Source organism: Lepidochelys kempii, chromosome 3 (assembly GCF_965140285.1).
Source record: "Lepidochelys kempii isolate rLepKem1 chromosome 3, rLepKem1.hap1, whole genome shotgun sequence".
Classification (NCBI taxonomy): domain Eukaryota; kingdom Metazoa; phylum Chordata; order Testudines; family Cheloniidae; genus Lepidochelys; species Lepidochelys kempii.
In genome coordinates this window covers 65,548,841-65,563,317 of record NC_136382.1, presented here as the reverse complement: position 1 = coordinate 65,563,317, position 14,477 = coordinate 65,548,841, and the positions used below count along the sequence as shown (strand labels likewise).

The 14,477-nt window shown below is 40.6% G+C and overlaps 1 protein-coding gene across 6 annotated transcripts in view; it reads right to left on the bottom strand.

The window, feature by feature from the left end:
* Positions 1-14,477, bottom strand: part of DOP1A (DOP1 leucine zipper like protein A) — an 89,986-nt gene that overhangs the window by 56,457 nt on the left and 19,052 nt on the right. For 5 of the 6 annotated variants that reach the window (XM_078852133.1, XM_078852134.1, XM_073336554.1 and 2 more), the window contains 5 exons: positions 13,796-13,966; positions 10,695-10,884; positions 9,874-9,972; positions 3,493-3,592; positions 911-1,020 (listed from right to left, as the gene is read on the bottom strand). In XM_078852133.1, coding sequence (XP_078708259.1) covers positions 911-1,020; positions 3,493-3,592; positions 9,874-9,972; positions 10,695-10,884; positions 13,796-13,966 — 670 coding nt within the window. Of the gene's footprint in view, positions 1-910; positions 1,021-1,122; positions 1,219-3,492; positions 3,593-9,873; positions 9,973-10,694; positions 10,885-13,795; positions 13,967-14,477 lie in introns of those variants that run through there. The other variant, XM_073336555.2, reaches the window with a different exon arrangement.

Genomic DNA, 14,477 nt, shown 5'->3' with positions numbered 1-14,477 from the left:
TGAGGAAGGCAAAAAAACCCACTGGACTCTTGCCAATGTAGCCCAATTGAAAAATTCCTTCCTGATCCCCCAAACTGGTGGTCGCTCTGATCCACAGCAGCCCTGAAACACATCTCCATATACCTTAACTACCTGAAGAGAGGGTGAGGCATTTATCGAGGCAAGACTGCCTCCAGATGCCCAGGAAGGCTTTAAATGGAGGGGGGAAGGTTCTGAGGCCAACTGTCTCCATCATTACCCTCAAGTCAGCAAGCCAATAGGTAGCAGAAAAGCCTCCCCCTCCCTGGCATATTCCTGCGTGTACCAGACACCAGAGGAAGCGCTCTCCCTTCTCCCATTGTGGGGACTGGTCATCCCCCTGCTAGTCTAACCAAACTCCCTCTCCCCCACAGCTGAGACAGGGAGGGACATTTTTGTCATCTATACAAGTGAGAAGGGAGCCTCTCCAAATCTGTTCTGTGGATAAGTAGATTTCAGTCTGCTTCGCTGTCAATCAATACCTTCCATAAATGCTACTCTGTCTAACAGAGAGGAAGCAATAGAGGAGAGATGGGATTAAAATACTTCCATATAATATTATTGTTTTAAAGAGGAGAGTGCTAGCCAATCAATGTTTCACACTAAGCTTTTCATTCAAATCTAAGAGTTCTAGAAGAATTATTTCTTTTACAGACAAGGACATACTATAAAAAGGCAGCGCTTCTAAAATTTCCTCATAAAAAGATACAAATTACATGAATATATTGACATGGCCAATTAGTGGATGAGGAAACACCAATTTTTATCAAGACAATTCTTAACTGAAAGAATATTTTTATAATAGGTTTGTTTATAAGGATTTATATTGATGAAAAGAATAGTTTCATAATGAGTAAATGCCATGTAAAAAAAACAAACATATTATTGATACCTGGACCAACATTTCCTTAGAAAAGGTATTGAAATAGTAAGTGGCATGTTCCTCAGGATTGCTATGTCTTGTGCTTCTAGGTCCTACGATAGCACCATTATTATCAAAACCTTCAAGCAAACAAAAGACATGACAAATTAATATTTACCTTTTTATGTTTTCTTCTTCAATTTTTTAAACACTGGATCAACACACTGGCACTGATAACTTACCAATTTGTAGTCCAAGTAATGTCGGCAAGAGAAAGACCATTTTAAATAGTTTAATAAAAGAATCTAATTAAATGGAACAAAGTATTAAGCTGACTGCAGAGTGAACTACACTCTGGAGTTTTAGTTTTCATTGAACACACTGCTAGATAGTTACATTACTTTTGACAAGAAAAATGTAGACATCAAAAAATACAGTATGTTCTACAGTATGCGTCTTCAAAGTCAATGTACTGTAGCAACAGAAACAACAATTACAAAGAACCGTAGTTAACGCTATTGAACGCTGTAGCAGATTTTAAACATTAGAGGACCACAGAGACCAAAGCCAATGAAGCTATTGTCCTAATGTTGTTATTCTAAATTATTTATACATGTAAAAGGAATATCAAAGTTAACTATTAAATCATTTATAAAAAGATTCATATGCTAAGGAAACCATCTTGATCATTGAAAAATTATGTGAAAGAAATATCTAGTTTCCTCTCTGAAAATTTAATCTTTTCTTACAGAAATTCAACATTTTCCTGATAAGCTTTTTTAAAAAAAAAAAGCAAGCTGCTGAAAACATCAACATTTCTTCAGAAGTGGTTTTCACATTTTCTGCTCAAGAATGATGAAAACAGAAGAAAAAGTAGAGAGGATGCATGTCATTTAGTTTCAACTGAAAATAAACTTTAGTATTAAGGACATCTGTGGAGAACTGACTTGGATTTAAAAAGGTTTAGTAAGATTTTTGTTTCTATTTAATTTTCATAAAACTGTGCATTAAGATATAAGAATAATGAGGAATAGCTAAAAATAGATACGCAAGTACTATATTATGAAAACGTAGATCTAAAAGATCCTCACCACTTAGTTAAAAGAAGTGGTTTTATATTTACAGTAGAATCTTCATTAATAAAATACAGCAACACAACACTGATTAACTCAAAGAAAAAATTATTATATTAATAAAAACTATACAGATCAATTAAATGGAAAACAGAGATTATATAATTGTACAGAATATAGGACATGCCTATTTGTGTGCTAATGCTGCAACACTTGTACATGCTGATCTATGCAGCCACTCCATTTACTGAAATCACACTGACATCAGTGGAAATTGCACAGATGGAATAGCTGTGGAATCTGCTGTCCATAATTTTAAGAAAACAGTGTGAAGTTACACCATGAGTTACAGAAAGATGCATCAAATGTTGTTCTCAACATTCTTTGTAGAAGTTTCAAGTTCTGTTTTATAGAAAAAAAGTTAGTTACTTAGATTCAACCTTAATTTGTTTTTGTTTTTTAATTTATTAAATGCAATTTCCTTTTATTTGGAAAAATTAGAGAAATGATCTACCTATATAAATGTGTCTCCCTGTCTTCCTGAAAAAGACAAGTAGCAGCTCATAAAAAGAGGCTTTGAACTGTGAAATAGGTAGGAAATAAAGTGTTTAATTGAAGTTGGAATTTTTGATCCTCCTTCCGAATGAACCCATTTGGCAGAACATGACATGAGTTTCATCAGCAGTATTTAAAAAAAAAGAAGATAAACCAATTTCTATCATGAGTAGATATTTGTTTGATATTCAAAGATTTTTTAAACTGATTAGAACAGACAATTTCTATAGCTCTTCATTAATTCTTTTTCTGACCAACTGGCATTATATCAAGATGAAAACTATTATATAATGTGATGCTAAGCATCCACTATTTTCACCAGTGGAGACATTTTTAGTGACATGGCAGACGCCCAAAATAGGTTAAGAAATGCTAATTTAGGCCACAATACTGTATACATTTACATACCTAAAGTTAAGCACATATATCAGTGTTTGTGGAATCAGGGAGTTAATATAAAATTTTACTTTCAAATATATTTCAATGTATCATTGTTCCCTTCATTCTCCTTACCCCTTCCTACTTCAAATGTAAGTTACACTGACTCATGTCTTGTCTTAATTTAGACTGTTAGCTCTCTGGGGCAGGGACTGTGTTTTAACATGTACAGCTCCGGCACAATGGGCCCCATTGCTGATTAGGGTCTATGGGTCCTACACTGTAAGAAAATATATAAATAATTTATATATAGCAAGGAATATTGTTATCATGGGCTTTTTCACATGGCTGTGCTGACGAAAAGGTAACAGTTTTCTTATAAGTCACTTTTGATAAAATCAAAATCTGGTACACACAACTTTCTTTGTATTGTCTAATACATTGGTGGCAACTGTGTTGTACTCATAACTATAGCATGAACATAATAAACACTGATTTCTATTTATCAAGTCACATACATAAGATTTCACCATTACCAGTATTATTTTTACAAAATTCCTTTCTCTGCCATTAAACAGATAATTATCAAATTCAGTACAAACTTACCTAGAAGCCATGCATAAAGCCTTCGGTTGAGTGACATATCTCTGCGTAGTACTACATGAAGGGCTGCTGACAAAATTCTGATCATGTCTGGGCGCGTTGCCTGAAGAAATTAGGAACATTACTGTAGTTTAACCACAGAAAGGGACATCTGTAGCTGGCTAATGGATAAGTATTCACTGAATAAAAATTATTTAATTTCCTGAAACCTCTGAATTCATAGCAATGAAGTAGCACAAAGTTCTGAGTCTTAGGACATCAAAAAGTGAGATTACTATTTGGAACAGCCACCTGTTAGAATGCTGTATGACACTGCAACCATAGTAGCACATTGCTGCCTCTATTAACAGTCCATCACCGTGCTACAATGCATTTCACTTTGATTATCAAGCGAAAGTCCTGGAAGCAAACTGATTAAAATGCAACAAAAAAATCCCCAGCAGACACAGTCTTAAATAATTTTCTCCTCATTGATTAGTATTTAAAAAGCCCTAACTTATGTGAATTTTAGTTCTCAAGAAAGGTACTACATGGATACCTCTGACACATAAAATTTGGGTTCCAATCAACCAAAATGTTTCAGGTCAATTCAAAATCAAGTGTTTTGCTTTTTCAATTTGTTCCAAGTTAATCAACTTGTTTCAGTCAACTCAAAATTAAATGTTTTTTATTTTTTTCATTTCGATTTGGCTGTTTTCAAGTGGGGTTTTTTTTACCCTTTTTGGGAATATTTTATCTTAAAAATTGGCCATATTAGAATTTCAAACACCATTTTGAAAAGAAAAGTCAAAACACATAGTTCTCACATTTTTACATTTTTCCCAAATTTAGACCCAAAATTGCACATAATTTTAGAGCACGAAAAAAATGCTTATTTCCAAAAACAAATCTATGAATCAAAAAACTTTTACCCAGCTGCAGTGCTATCTAAACCCTGAAGTGGAAGGACCACCACTAGGAGTGAGGGAGTAGTTCTGTCTCCATGCATGCTCAATCACTTATTTCCCTTAAAGTGGTCATCAGGAGCCAATAGGAAGGTATTTTTATTAAAAACAAAACAAAGCAACTATCCTCTAGGAATGGAATTGCTCCCACAAAATCATTTTACAACTGCCAGCAAGCACTAAATTTCAGTCACTACTGAACTGGGCTGCAGTTTACAAGTGATCTAGAAAGTGAAAAGTTCCTTCCCATTAAACTCCTTAGGATGCCTAAGCCCTGGTCTACACTAGGACTTTAGGTCTAATTTAGCAGCGTTAAATGGATGTAAACCTGCACCCATCCACATGATGAAGCCCTTTATTTTGACTTAAAGGGCTCTTAAAATTGATTTCCGTACTCCACCCCTGACAAGTGGATTAGCGCTTAAATCGGCCTTGCCGGGTCGAATTTGGGGTACTGTGGACGCAATTTCACGGTATTGGCCTCCGGGAGCTATCCCAGAGTGCTCCATTGTGACCGCACTGGACAGCACTCTCAACTCAGATGCACTGGCCAGGTAGACAGGAAAAGAACTGCGAACTTTTGAATCTCATTTCCTGTTTGGCCAGTGTGGCAAGCTGCTGGTGACCATGCAGAACTCATCAGCAGAGGTGACCATGATGGAGTCCCAGAATCGCAAAAGAGCTCCAGCATGGACTGAACGGGAGGTACGGGATCTGATCGCTGTATAGGGAGAGGAATCCGCGCTATCAGAACTCCGTTCCAGTTTTCGAAATGCCAAAACCTTTGTCAAAATCTCCCAGGGCATGAAGGACAGAGGCCATAACAGGGATCCGAAGCAGTGCCGCGTGAAACTTAAGGAGCTGAGGCAAGCCTACCAGAAAACCAGAGGGGTGAACGGCCGCTCCGGGTCAGAGCCCCGAACATGCAGCTTCTATGATGAGCTGCACCCCAGCCATGTTGTTTGACTCCTTCAATGGAGATGGAGGCAACATGGAAGCAGGTTTTGGGGATGAAGAAGATGATGATGATGAGGTTGTAGATAGCTCACAGCAAGAAAGCGGAGAAACCAGTTTTCCCGACAGCCAGTTTCTCACCCTGGACCTGGAGCCAGTACCCACCGAACCCACCCAAGGCTGCCTCCTGGACCCGCCAGGCGGAGAAGGGACCTCCAGTGAGTGTACCTTTTAAAATACTATACATGGTTTAAAACCAAGCATGTGAAAGGATTAATTTGCCCTGGCATTCGCGGCTCTCCTGGATGTACTCCCAAAGCCTTTGCAAAAGGTTTCTGGGGAGGGCAGCATTATTGTGTCCTTCATGGTAGGACACTTTACCACTCCAGGCCAGTAACACATACTCGGGAATCATTGTACAACAAAGCATTGCAGTGTATGTTTGCTGGCGTTCAAACAACATCCGTTCTTTATCTCTCTGTGTTATCCTCAGGAGAGTGAGATATCATTCATGGTCACCTGGTTGAAATAGGGTGCTTTTCTTCAGGGGACACTCAGAGGAGCCCGTTCCTGCTGGGCTGTTTGCCTGCGGCTGAACAGAAATGTTCCCCACTGTTAGCCACGGGGAGGGGGGAGGGTTGAGGGGGTAGCCACACGGTGGGGGGAGGCAAAATGCGACCTTGTAACGAAAGCACATGTGCTATGTATGTAATGTTAACAGCAAGGTTTACCCTGAAAGACTGTAGCCACTGTTTTATAAAATGTGTCTTTTTAAATACCGCTGTCCCTTTTTTTTTCTCCACCAGCTGCATGCGTTTCAATGATCACAGGAGCTTCTCCTTCCCAGAAGCTAGTGAAGATTAGAAAGAACAAAAAAAAACACTCGTGATGAAATGTTCTCTGAGCTCATGCTGTCCTCCCACACTGACAGAGCACGGACAAATGTGTGGAGCCAAATAATGTCAGAGTGCAGGAAAGCACAAAATGATCGGGAGGAGAGGTGGCGGGCTGAAGACGGGCTGAAGCTCAAATGTGGCGGCAGTGTGATGAGAGGAGGCAGGATTCAATGCTGAGGCTGCTGGAGGATCAAACCAGTATGCTCCAGTGTATGGTTGAGCTGCAGCAAAGGCAGCTGGAGCACAGACTGCCACTACAGCCCGTGTGTAACCAACTGCCCTCCTCCCCAAGTTCCATAGCCTCCACACCCAGACGCCCAAGAACGTGGTGGGGGGGGGGGCCACCGGCCAACCAGCCACTCCACCACAGAGGATTGCCCCAAAAAAAGAAGGTTGGCATTCTATAAATTTTAAAGTTGTAAACTTTTAAAGTGCTGTGTGGCATTTTCCTTCCCTCCTCCACCACCCCTCCTGGGCTACCTTGGTAGTCATCCCCCTATTTGTGTGATGAATGAATAAAGAATGCATGAATGTGAAGCAACAATGACTTTATTGCCTCTGCAAGCGGTGATTGAAGGGAGGAGGGGCGGGTGGTTAGCTTACAGGGAAGTAGAGTGAACAAAGGGGCGGGGGGTTTCATCAAGGAGATACAAAGAGAATTTTCACACCGTAGCCTGGCCAGTCATGAAACTGGTTTTCAAAGCTTCTCTGATGCGTACCGCGCCCTCCTGTGCTCTTCTAACCGCCTGGGTATCTGGCTGCGCATAACCAGCAGCCAGGCGATTTGCCTCAACCTCCCACCCTGCCATAAACGTCTCCCCCTTACTCTCACAGATATTGTGGAGCGCACAGCAAGCAGTAATAACAGTGGGAATATTGGTTTCTCTGAGGTCTAAGCGAGTCAGTAAACTGCGCCAGCGCACCTTTAAACATCCAAATGCACATTCTACCACCATTCTGCACTTGCTCAGCCTGTAGTTGAACAGCTCCTGACTACTGTCCAGGGTGCCTGTGTACGGCTTCATGAGCCATGGCATTAAGGGGTAGGCTGGGTCCCCAAGGATAACTATAGGCATTTCAACATCCCCAACGGTTATTTTCTGGTCTGGGAATAAAGTCCCTTCCTGCAGCTTTTGAAATAGACCAGAGTTCCTGAAGATGCGAGCGTCATGTACCTTTCCCGGCCATCCCACGCTGATGCTGGTGAAACGTCCCTTGTGATCCACCAGAGCTTGCAGCACTATTGAAAAGTACCCCTTGTGGTTTATGTACTCGCCGGCTTGGTGCTCCGGTGCCAAGATAGGGATATGGGTTCCGTCTATGGCCCCACCACAGTTAGGGAATCCCATTGCAGCAAAGCCATCCACTGTGACCTGCACATTTCCCAGGGTCACTATCCTTGATATCAGCAGATCTTTGATTGCGTGGGCTACTTGCATCACAGCAGCCCCCACAGTTGATTTGCCCACTCCAAATTGATTCCCAGCTGACCGGTAGCTGTCTGACGTTGCAAGCTTCCACAGGGCTATTGCCACTCGCTTCTCAACTGTGAGGGCTGCTCTCATTTTGGTATTCATGCGCTTCAGGGCAGGGGAAAGCAAGTCACAAAGTTCCATGAAAGTGCCCTTACGCATGCAAAAGTTTCGCAGCCACTGGGAATCGTCCCAAACCCACAACACTATGCGGTCCCACCAGTCTGTGCTTGTTTCCCGAGCCCAGAATCAGCGTTCCACAGTATGAACCTGCCCCATTAGCACCATGATGCATGCTTTGGCAGGGCCCATGCTTTCAGAGAAATCTGTGTCCATGTCCTGATCACTCACGCGACCACACTGACGTCGCCTACTCGCCCGATATCGCTCTGCCAGGTTCTGGCACTGCATATACTGCTGGATAATGCGTGTGGTGTTTAATGTGCTCCTAATTGCCAAAGTGAGCTGAGCGGCCTCCATGCTTGCCTTGGTATGGCGTCCGCTCAGAAAAAAGTCGCAGAACGATTGTCTGCCGTTGCTCTGATGGAGGGAGGGGCTACTGACGACACGGCTTACAGGGCTGGCTTCAGGGAGCTAAAATCAACAAAGGGGGTGGCTTTACATCAAGGAGTATTTCACGCAGGACTTCACAGAGGGTTCCAATAAGAAATGGTGCACCTAAGTTATTGTTCTTATTGGAACAAGGAGGTTAGTCTGGCCTCTGATTGATACATGGCTAGATTTACCTCGCTGCACCTTCCCTGTGAGTGACTGCAGTGTGACCTAGAGGAATGAGTCCCCTAGACGGGGGGGGGGGGAAGCAAATGAGTACAAAACAAATCTGGTCTATTTCTTGTTTTGATACACTCCATCTATCTTTTACACCTTTGGCTGGCAGCAGACAGTGCAGAAGGACTGCATGCCATCCACATCTCAGGGCTGCTTGGCAGAAGATGGTACAATACGACTGCTAGCCACCCTCATCTCTTGCCTGCCTGGCAGAAGATGGTACAATACGACTGCTAGCAATCCATATCGCCTGCCTGCTCATCATAAGATGGTTCAATAGGACTGACTGCAGGACTAAAGAGAATGACTTGATCAAGTCACTCCAAATTTAGTCCCTACGCCCATGTCTGTCCAGGCGCTCCCGGCCGACGTGGCCAGGAGCACCTCGGACATGATGATGACGGCTACCGGTCCTATTGCACCGTCTGCTGCCACAAGGCAATGGGTTGCTGCTACTGTGTAGCAATGCACTACCGCGCCTGCCAGCACCCAGGCAACATACGGTGACGTTTACCTGAGCGGGCTCCATGCTTGCTATGGTATGGCGTCTGCACAGGTAACTCAGGAAAAAAGGTGCGAAACGATTGTCTGCCCTTGCTTTCACGGAGGGAGGGAGGGAACGGGGGCCTGACGATATGTACCCAGAACCACCCGCAGCAGTGTTTTAGCCCCATCAGGCATTGGGATCTCAACCCAGAATTCCAATAGGCAGCGGAGACTGCGGGAACCGTGGGATAGCTACCCACAGTGCAACACTCCGGAAGTCGACTCTAGCCTCAGTACTGTGGAAGCACTCCGCCGAGTTAATGCACTTAATGCACTTAGAGCATCTTCTGTGGGGAGACACACACTCGAATATATAAAACCGATTTCTAAAAAACCGACTTCTATAAATTCGACCTGATTTCGTAGTGTAGACATACCCTAACTATTCATTTTTAGTTCTCCAATACTGACGACCTGAAAACTCACAAATGAGTACATAACTTGTTTTCTACTCAATTAGGAATTGTGCGGGGAAATATCTAATAGAGCAGATCCCATCTCTAACCATAAAAAAAAGTTTCTGTAAATAATGTTTTCTCTTATATTCCGTCTGTATTCAGTAAAATGTCAACATATTAAACACAATGAGACTAAGACAAGGATCATTGTATGCCAACACACAAGCTACTTGAGAGAGATTCTCTTATAGAGGATTCTATTTATTCTGATTTTGGAGAAAGCCATTAATAAAGATTGACTTAATATCATCACTTGATTGCAAAACAATCTATACATGCAAGAGTATGTGGATATATATTTCTTTATTTTATATTAAAATTTTACCTGACTCATATGGAATGGAAAGCAGAAGAGTATAAGGTCTAATGTGCTCCTTTGTACTAATACACTGGAATCCTGCACTGATGTGCTTACTGCTTCCACCTGAAACAACATTGCCATTAAAAACAGACTTGTAATTAAAATATCATAATTTATTATATTTCAAAGAATATGTACATACACCCCTCAAAACAGATATCTGTACAGTCCTCTTATTAAATATACTGAATATTTTATAAATCAAAATAACCTGGTTCAAAATTAGATATAATGTAAACAATGTACACACATAAAAAATGAAATTATGAAAACATGGAAGAAAGATATAATTGGCACAATTTCTACTAACCACAGAAAGCATTTAAGCTTTGCTTAATATATGCATGGCTTGATTTAGTTTAATCAGCAAAGTAATTCACTACACATTTTTCAAGAAGCAACATGAAATTTGCTACTTTTATTGAAAAGTGTAATGAATGGCCAATTTAAAAACACTAAGCAATTTTTAAAATCTAAATTATGAAATTTCATCTAACATGCATACTATATCAGTCTAACTAGGGTGACCAGATGTCCCGTTTTTAAAGGGACAGTCCTGGTTTTGGGGACTTTTTCCTATATAGGCACCTATTACCCCCACGCCCGTCCCTTTTTTTCCACAGTTGCTATCTGGTCGCCCTAAGTCTAACTAGTGCTAAAAATAGACACAATGTATTTATTTATTTCTATAAAGATTATTTTCAAAGACTGAGAAGACATCAGAAAACCCCTGGAAGCTGTACAGTTATATAAATGAGAGTTACACTAACGAATGAACATATTACCATTAACTCAATGTCACTGCCAATTATATAGAGCTGATCTTCCATTGAAAGCTTTCTGTTTAGATGGGAGAGGACATATGTGATTCCAGGTAACCGAACCGCAGGACTGGTAAGAAGACTACCCCAAAGGGCACTGTAGAATGCTGATTGGTCGACTGCACCAGCAACCTTCTCCAACAGTGTGTTGGTTCTACAGCACAAGTGACAAAAGAGGTCAATGGAACAGAGAGGGTGCATTAGCTCAGACCTTTGGAAACTAAACATTTTCTGCTTTACAAAACATGAAATCAGGCTGTATGTACACAAGCAGCGATCAATGTAAAGTTCAATATTTAGCGAAATACAGCAGACAGAGATTTTTTGCTGCAGAAAGCAATGCACTATAATATATATTATCTTATGAGACCTCCAAGAATATCACAATCTATAGGGAATATCAGCATTACCCACTGGCAATAGAAAAATAAATTAACACTGAAAGAGAGATGTGTCTGGCACTGATTTTAATACAAAATTTAAAAAAGAAAATACAAAGCAAGATACATCCTTCACAATTTCTATGTGGACAAAAGTACTTATGAAGTACATTCCATGAACGACTACTTTTTTACACAGGCGAAGATCAGCTTGACCCTATTTAAAAGCTGAACCTAAATTTTTATCATAGAGAAGCTTGTTTCTATAGTATGGACTTGAATCGCAGCACAAAATACTTGATCAGGGCGGACATTGAAGTATTACACCATCGGTATGTCTACACTGCACTTAAAAATACAGCTGGCCCGTGCTAGTTGACTTGGTCTTAAGGGGCTCAGGCTAAGGGCTGTTTAACTGCAGTACAGACACTGGGGCCTCAGGCTGGAGCCCAGGCTCTAGGACCTTGGGAGTGGGAGGTTCCTGGGGCTCAGGCTGCAGGCCAAGCCCAAACATCTATAGTACAATTAAACAGCCCCTTAGCCCGAGACCCACGAGCTAGGGTTGCCAATTTTGGTTGGATGTATACCTGGAAGTTTCATCACATGACATAATCTTTAATTAAAGATTAATCTTTAATTTCTGGAGACTCCAGGACAATCCTGGACACACAGGTGCTGGAACTAGGGCTGCTGGGGGTGCTACCGCACCCCTGTCTTGAAGTGGTTTCCATTATATGCAGGGTTTACAGTTTGGTTCAATGGCTCTCAGCATCCCTACTATAAAAATTGTTCCAGCATCCTTCTGCCAAGAGCCTGAGTCAGCTTGCACGGGGCAGCCGCGGGTGTCTCATTACATTGTAGATACACCCTAGCATGCCTTGTCATTTGCAGAAATCATGACCACAATACAAAGTTGTTTTGGAAGAAAAAAATAAACCGTTCTCTATTTTTCTTATGACAATCTACATTTTTGTGCTATTTTTTCCCCACCAACTTTTGTAATTCAACATATATACATGTCAAAGAAACAGATAGGAGCCATTGCTCTTACTGGACTCAAACTGTGAAAATTAAGAGTTTTACAGTTTTGGGACTTGAAATATGAAGAATATGTAAACTGCATATTAATAGCTCCCTACTTGGAGAGTCTATAATACTTGCTTTGGAGTTTAGCCTGAAAAAACTAGAGAACTTTTTCCAAAGACTAAGTGTGCTCTCATCCTCCATAGGGACAAGATCCCACCATTAGCTGCACATGGTCTACAGTGCTTGTCAACAATATCACAACACTCCTCGCCTCCTGTTTGTGGCTGGAACTCCCCAGATAGAAAGAGCTGCCGTTCCCTGGCCTGACTGCTGCAAACTTGTATTCACACATATACATTGCACTCAGAAAGGTCAATACTATTATAGGAATTTTAGTGTGTAAACTGAAGAGAAGGTCCTACTGCTCTTGACTACTATACCTTGCACTTAATTTAGATTTATATTCTGGACCAAGATTAAGTGTTACACCTATTTGTTTTCAAAGTTTGTAAATGGTAAAACAATCATGGGGGGGACCTACTAAAATGGAAGAAATACATTTTCTAGTGTATTACTGTCAAGGTTCCTTCCCCACTCTGAACTCTAGGGTACAGATGTGGGGACCTGCATGAAAGACCCCCTAAACTTATTCTTACCATCTTAGGTTAAAAACTTCCTCAAGGTATAAACTTTGCCCTGTCCTTGAACCCTATGCGGCCACCACCAAGCGTGTTAAACAAAGAACAGGGAAAGAGCTTGGAGACATCTTCCCCCCAAAATATCCCCCCAAGCCCTTCACCCCCTTTCCTGGGGAAGGCTTGATAAAAATCCTCACCAATTTGCATAGGTGAACACAGACCCAAACCCTTGGATCTTAAGAACAATGAAAAAGCAATCAGGTTCTTAAAAGAAGAATTTTAATTAAAGAAAAAGTAAAAGAATCACCTATGTAAAATCAGAATGGTAAATACCTTACAGGGTAATCAGATTCAAAACACAGAGAATCTCTCTAGGCACAACCTTAAGTTACAAAATGACACAAAAACAGGAATATACATTCCATTCAGCACAGCTATTTTACCAGCCATTAAACAAAAGGAAATCTAACGCATTTCTAGCTAGATTACTTACCAACTTAAGGAGTTATGAAGAGCATTCCTGATCTGTTCCCGGCAAAAGCATCACACAGACAGACAGACCCTTTGTTTCCTCCCCGCCCCCCAGCTTTGAAAGTATCTGGTCTCCTCACTGATCATTTTGGTTAGGTGCCAGTGAGGTTATCTTAGCTTCTTGAAAGGGTTTTGCCTCTGGCCAGGAGGGATTTTATAGTTCCGTATACAGAAAGGTGGTTCTCTTCCCTTTATATTTATGACAATTACATATCTCTAAAACTGTAAAATGAGTTCAATTTGGGACCGACCTGATTTGATTTACTTTGAATATATGCCATTAATTAGTAGTTTCTCTTTCTTCTTGCATAATATTCGGAACTTTTAAAAAAATATCATCTTAATGTTTATCTCTGATTACATCATTTTCTGGATAAAACCTGTTACTTAAATATCTAATTTTTTTAACATATCAGCAAAACTCAACACTTCATAAAATTAAAAGCCAATATTTAAGTAGTACAAATATATTAGTATATAATATCCTCACCTCTCATAGTACTCTGATCCCTCCTCTAAACCAGGCAGAATCCCAGTTAGCAATCCTTGCAGACCAGGTTTTAATGTTTTTCCCAAAGGAAGGTAATAAATCTCATACAGGCTGAGTAATGCTGGTTTGACAGACATAGCAGCATTGGCAAGAAGAGGAAATAGCCCAGAACTGTAAATAATAAAATACAATAATACTGTTTCAGGAAGCTATTTATGTGACACCCCTAAACTAGGTCACACAAAACAGTTATAGCAGTGCTCAGCATTGTCACAAGAATATATTTTTATCTTAGTGTTTTGTATTGGCACAGAGCCACTATGGTGATGAGCACGTCCCAGGTTAATAGACTGGTACAGTGAGGCCCCTAGTTGACTTGATGCAGTCTTATCAAGAAAGGGAGATACAGAATAGCATGTGACTTGTAACAACTATATAACAAGATGAAACTGAACTACTTTAGTAAGACTGGGGGGAAAAATCTATCATTTTAACTGATCCACCTCTGGAAAATTAAATCTTAAATGCAGGATACTAGAAAAAGAATTATCAAATGAAAAAAACACAAGTAAAGCATCTTCAAGTTTATAAGGAAAACACAGAAGTGTAAACATGGCATAATGGGAACTAATGTTTTTAATTTGAAGAAATTAAAAAGTACAGAAAATTATTTCCCTATAAT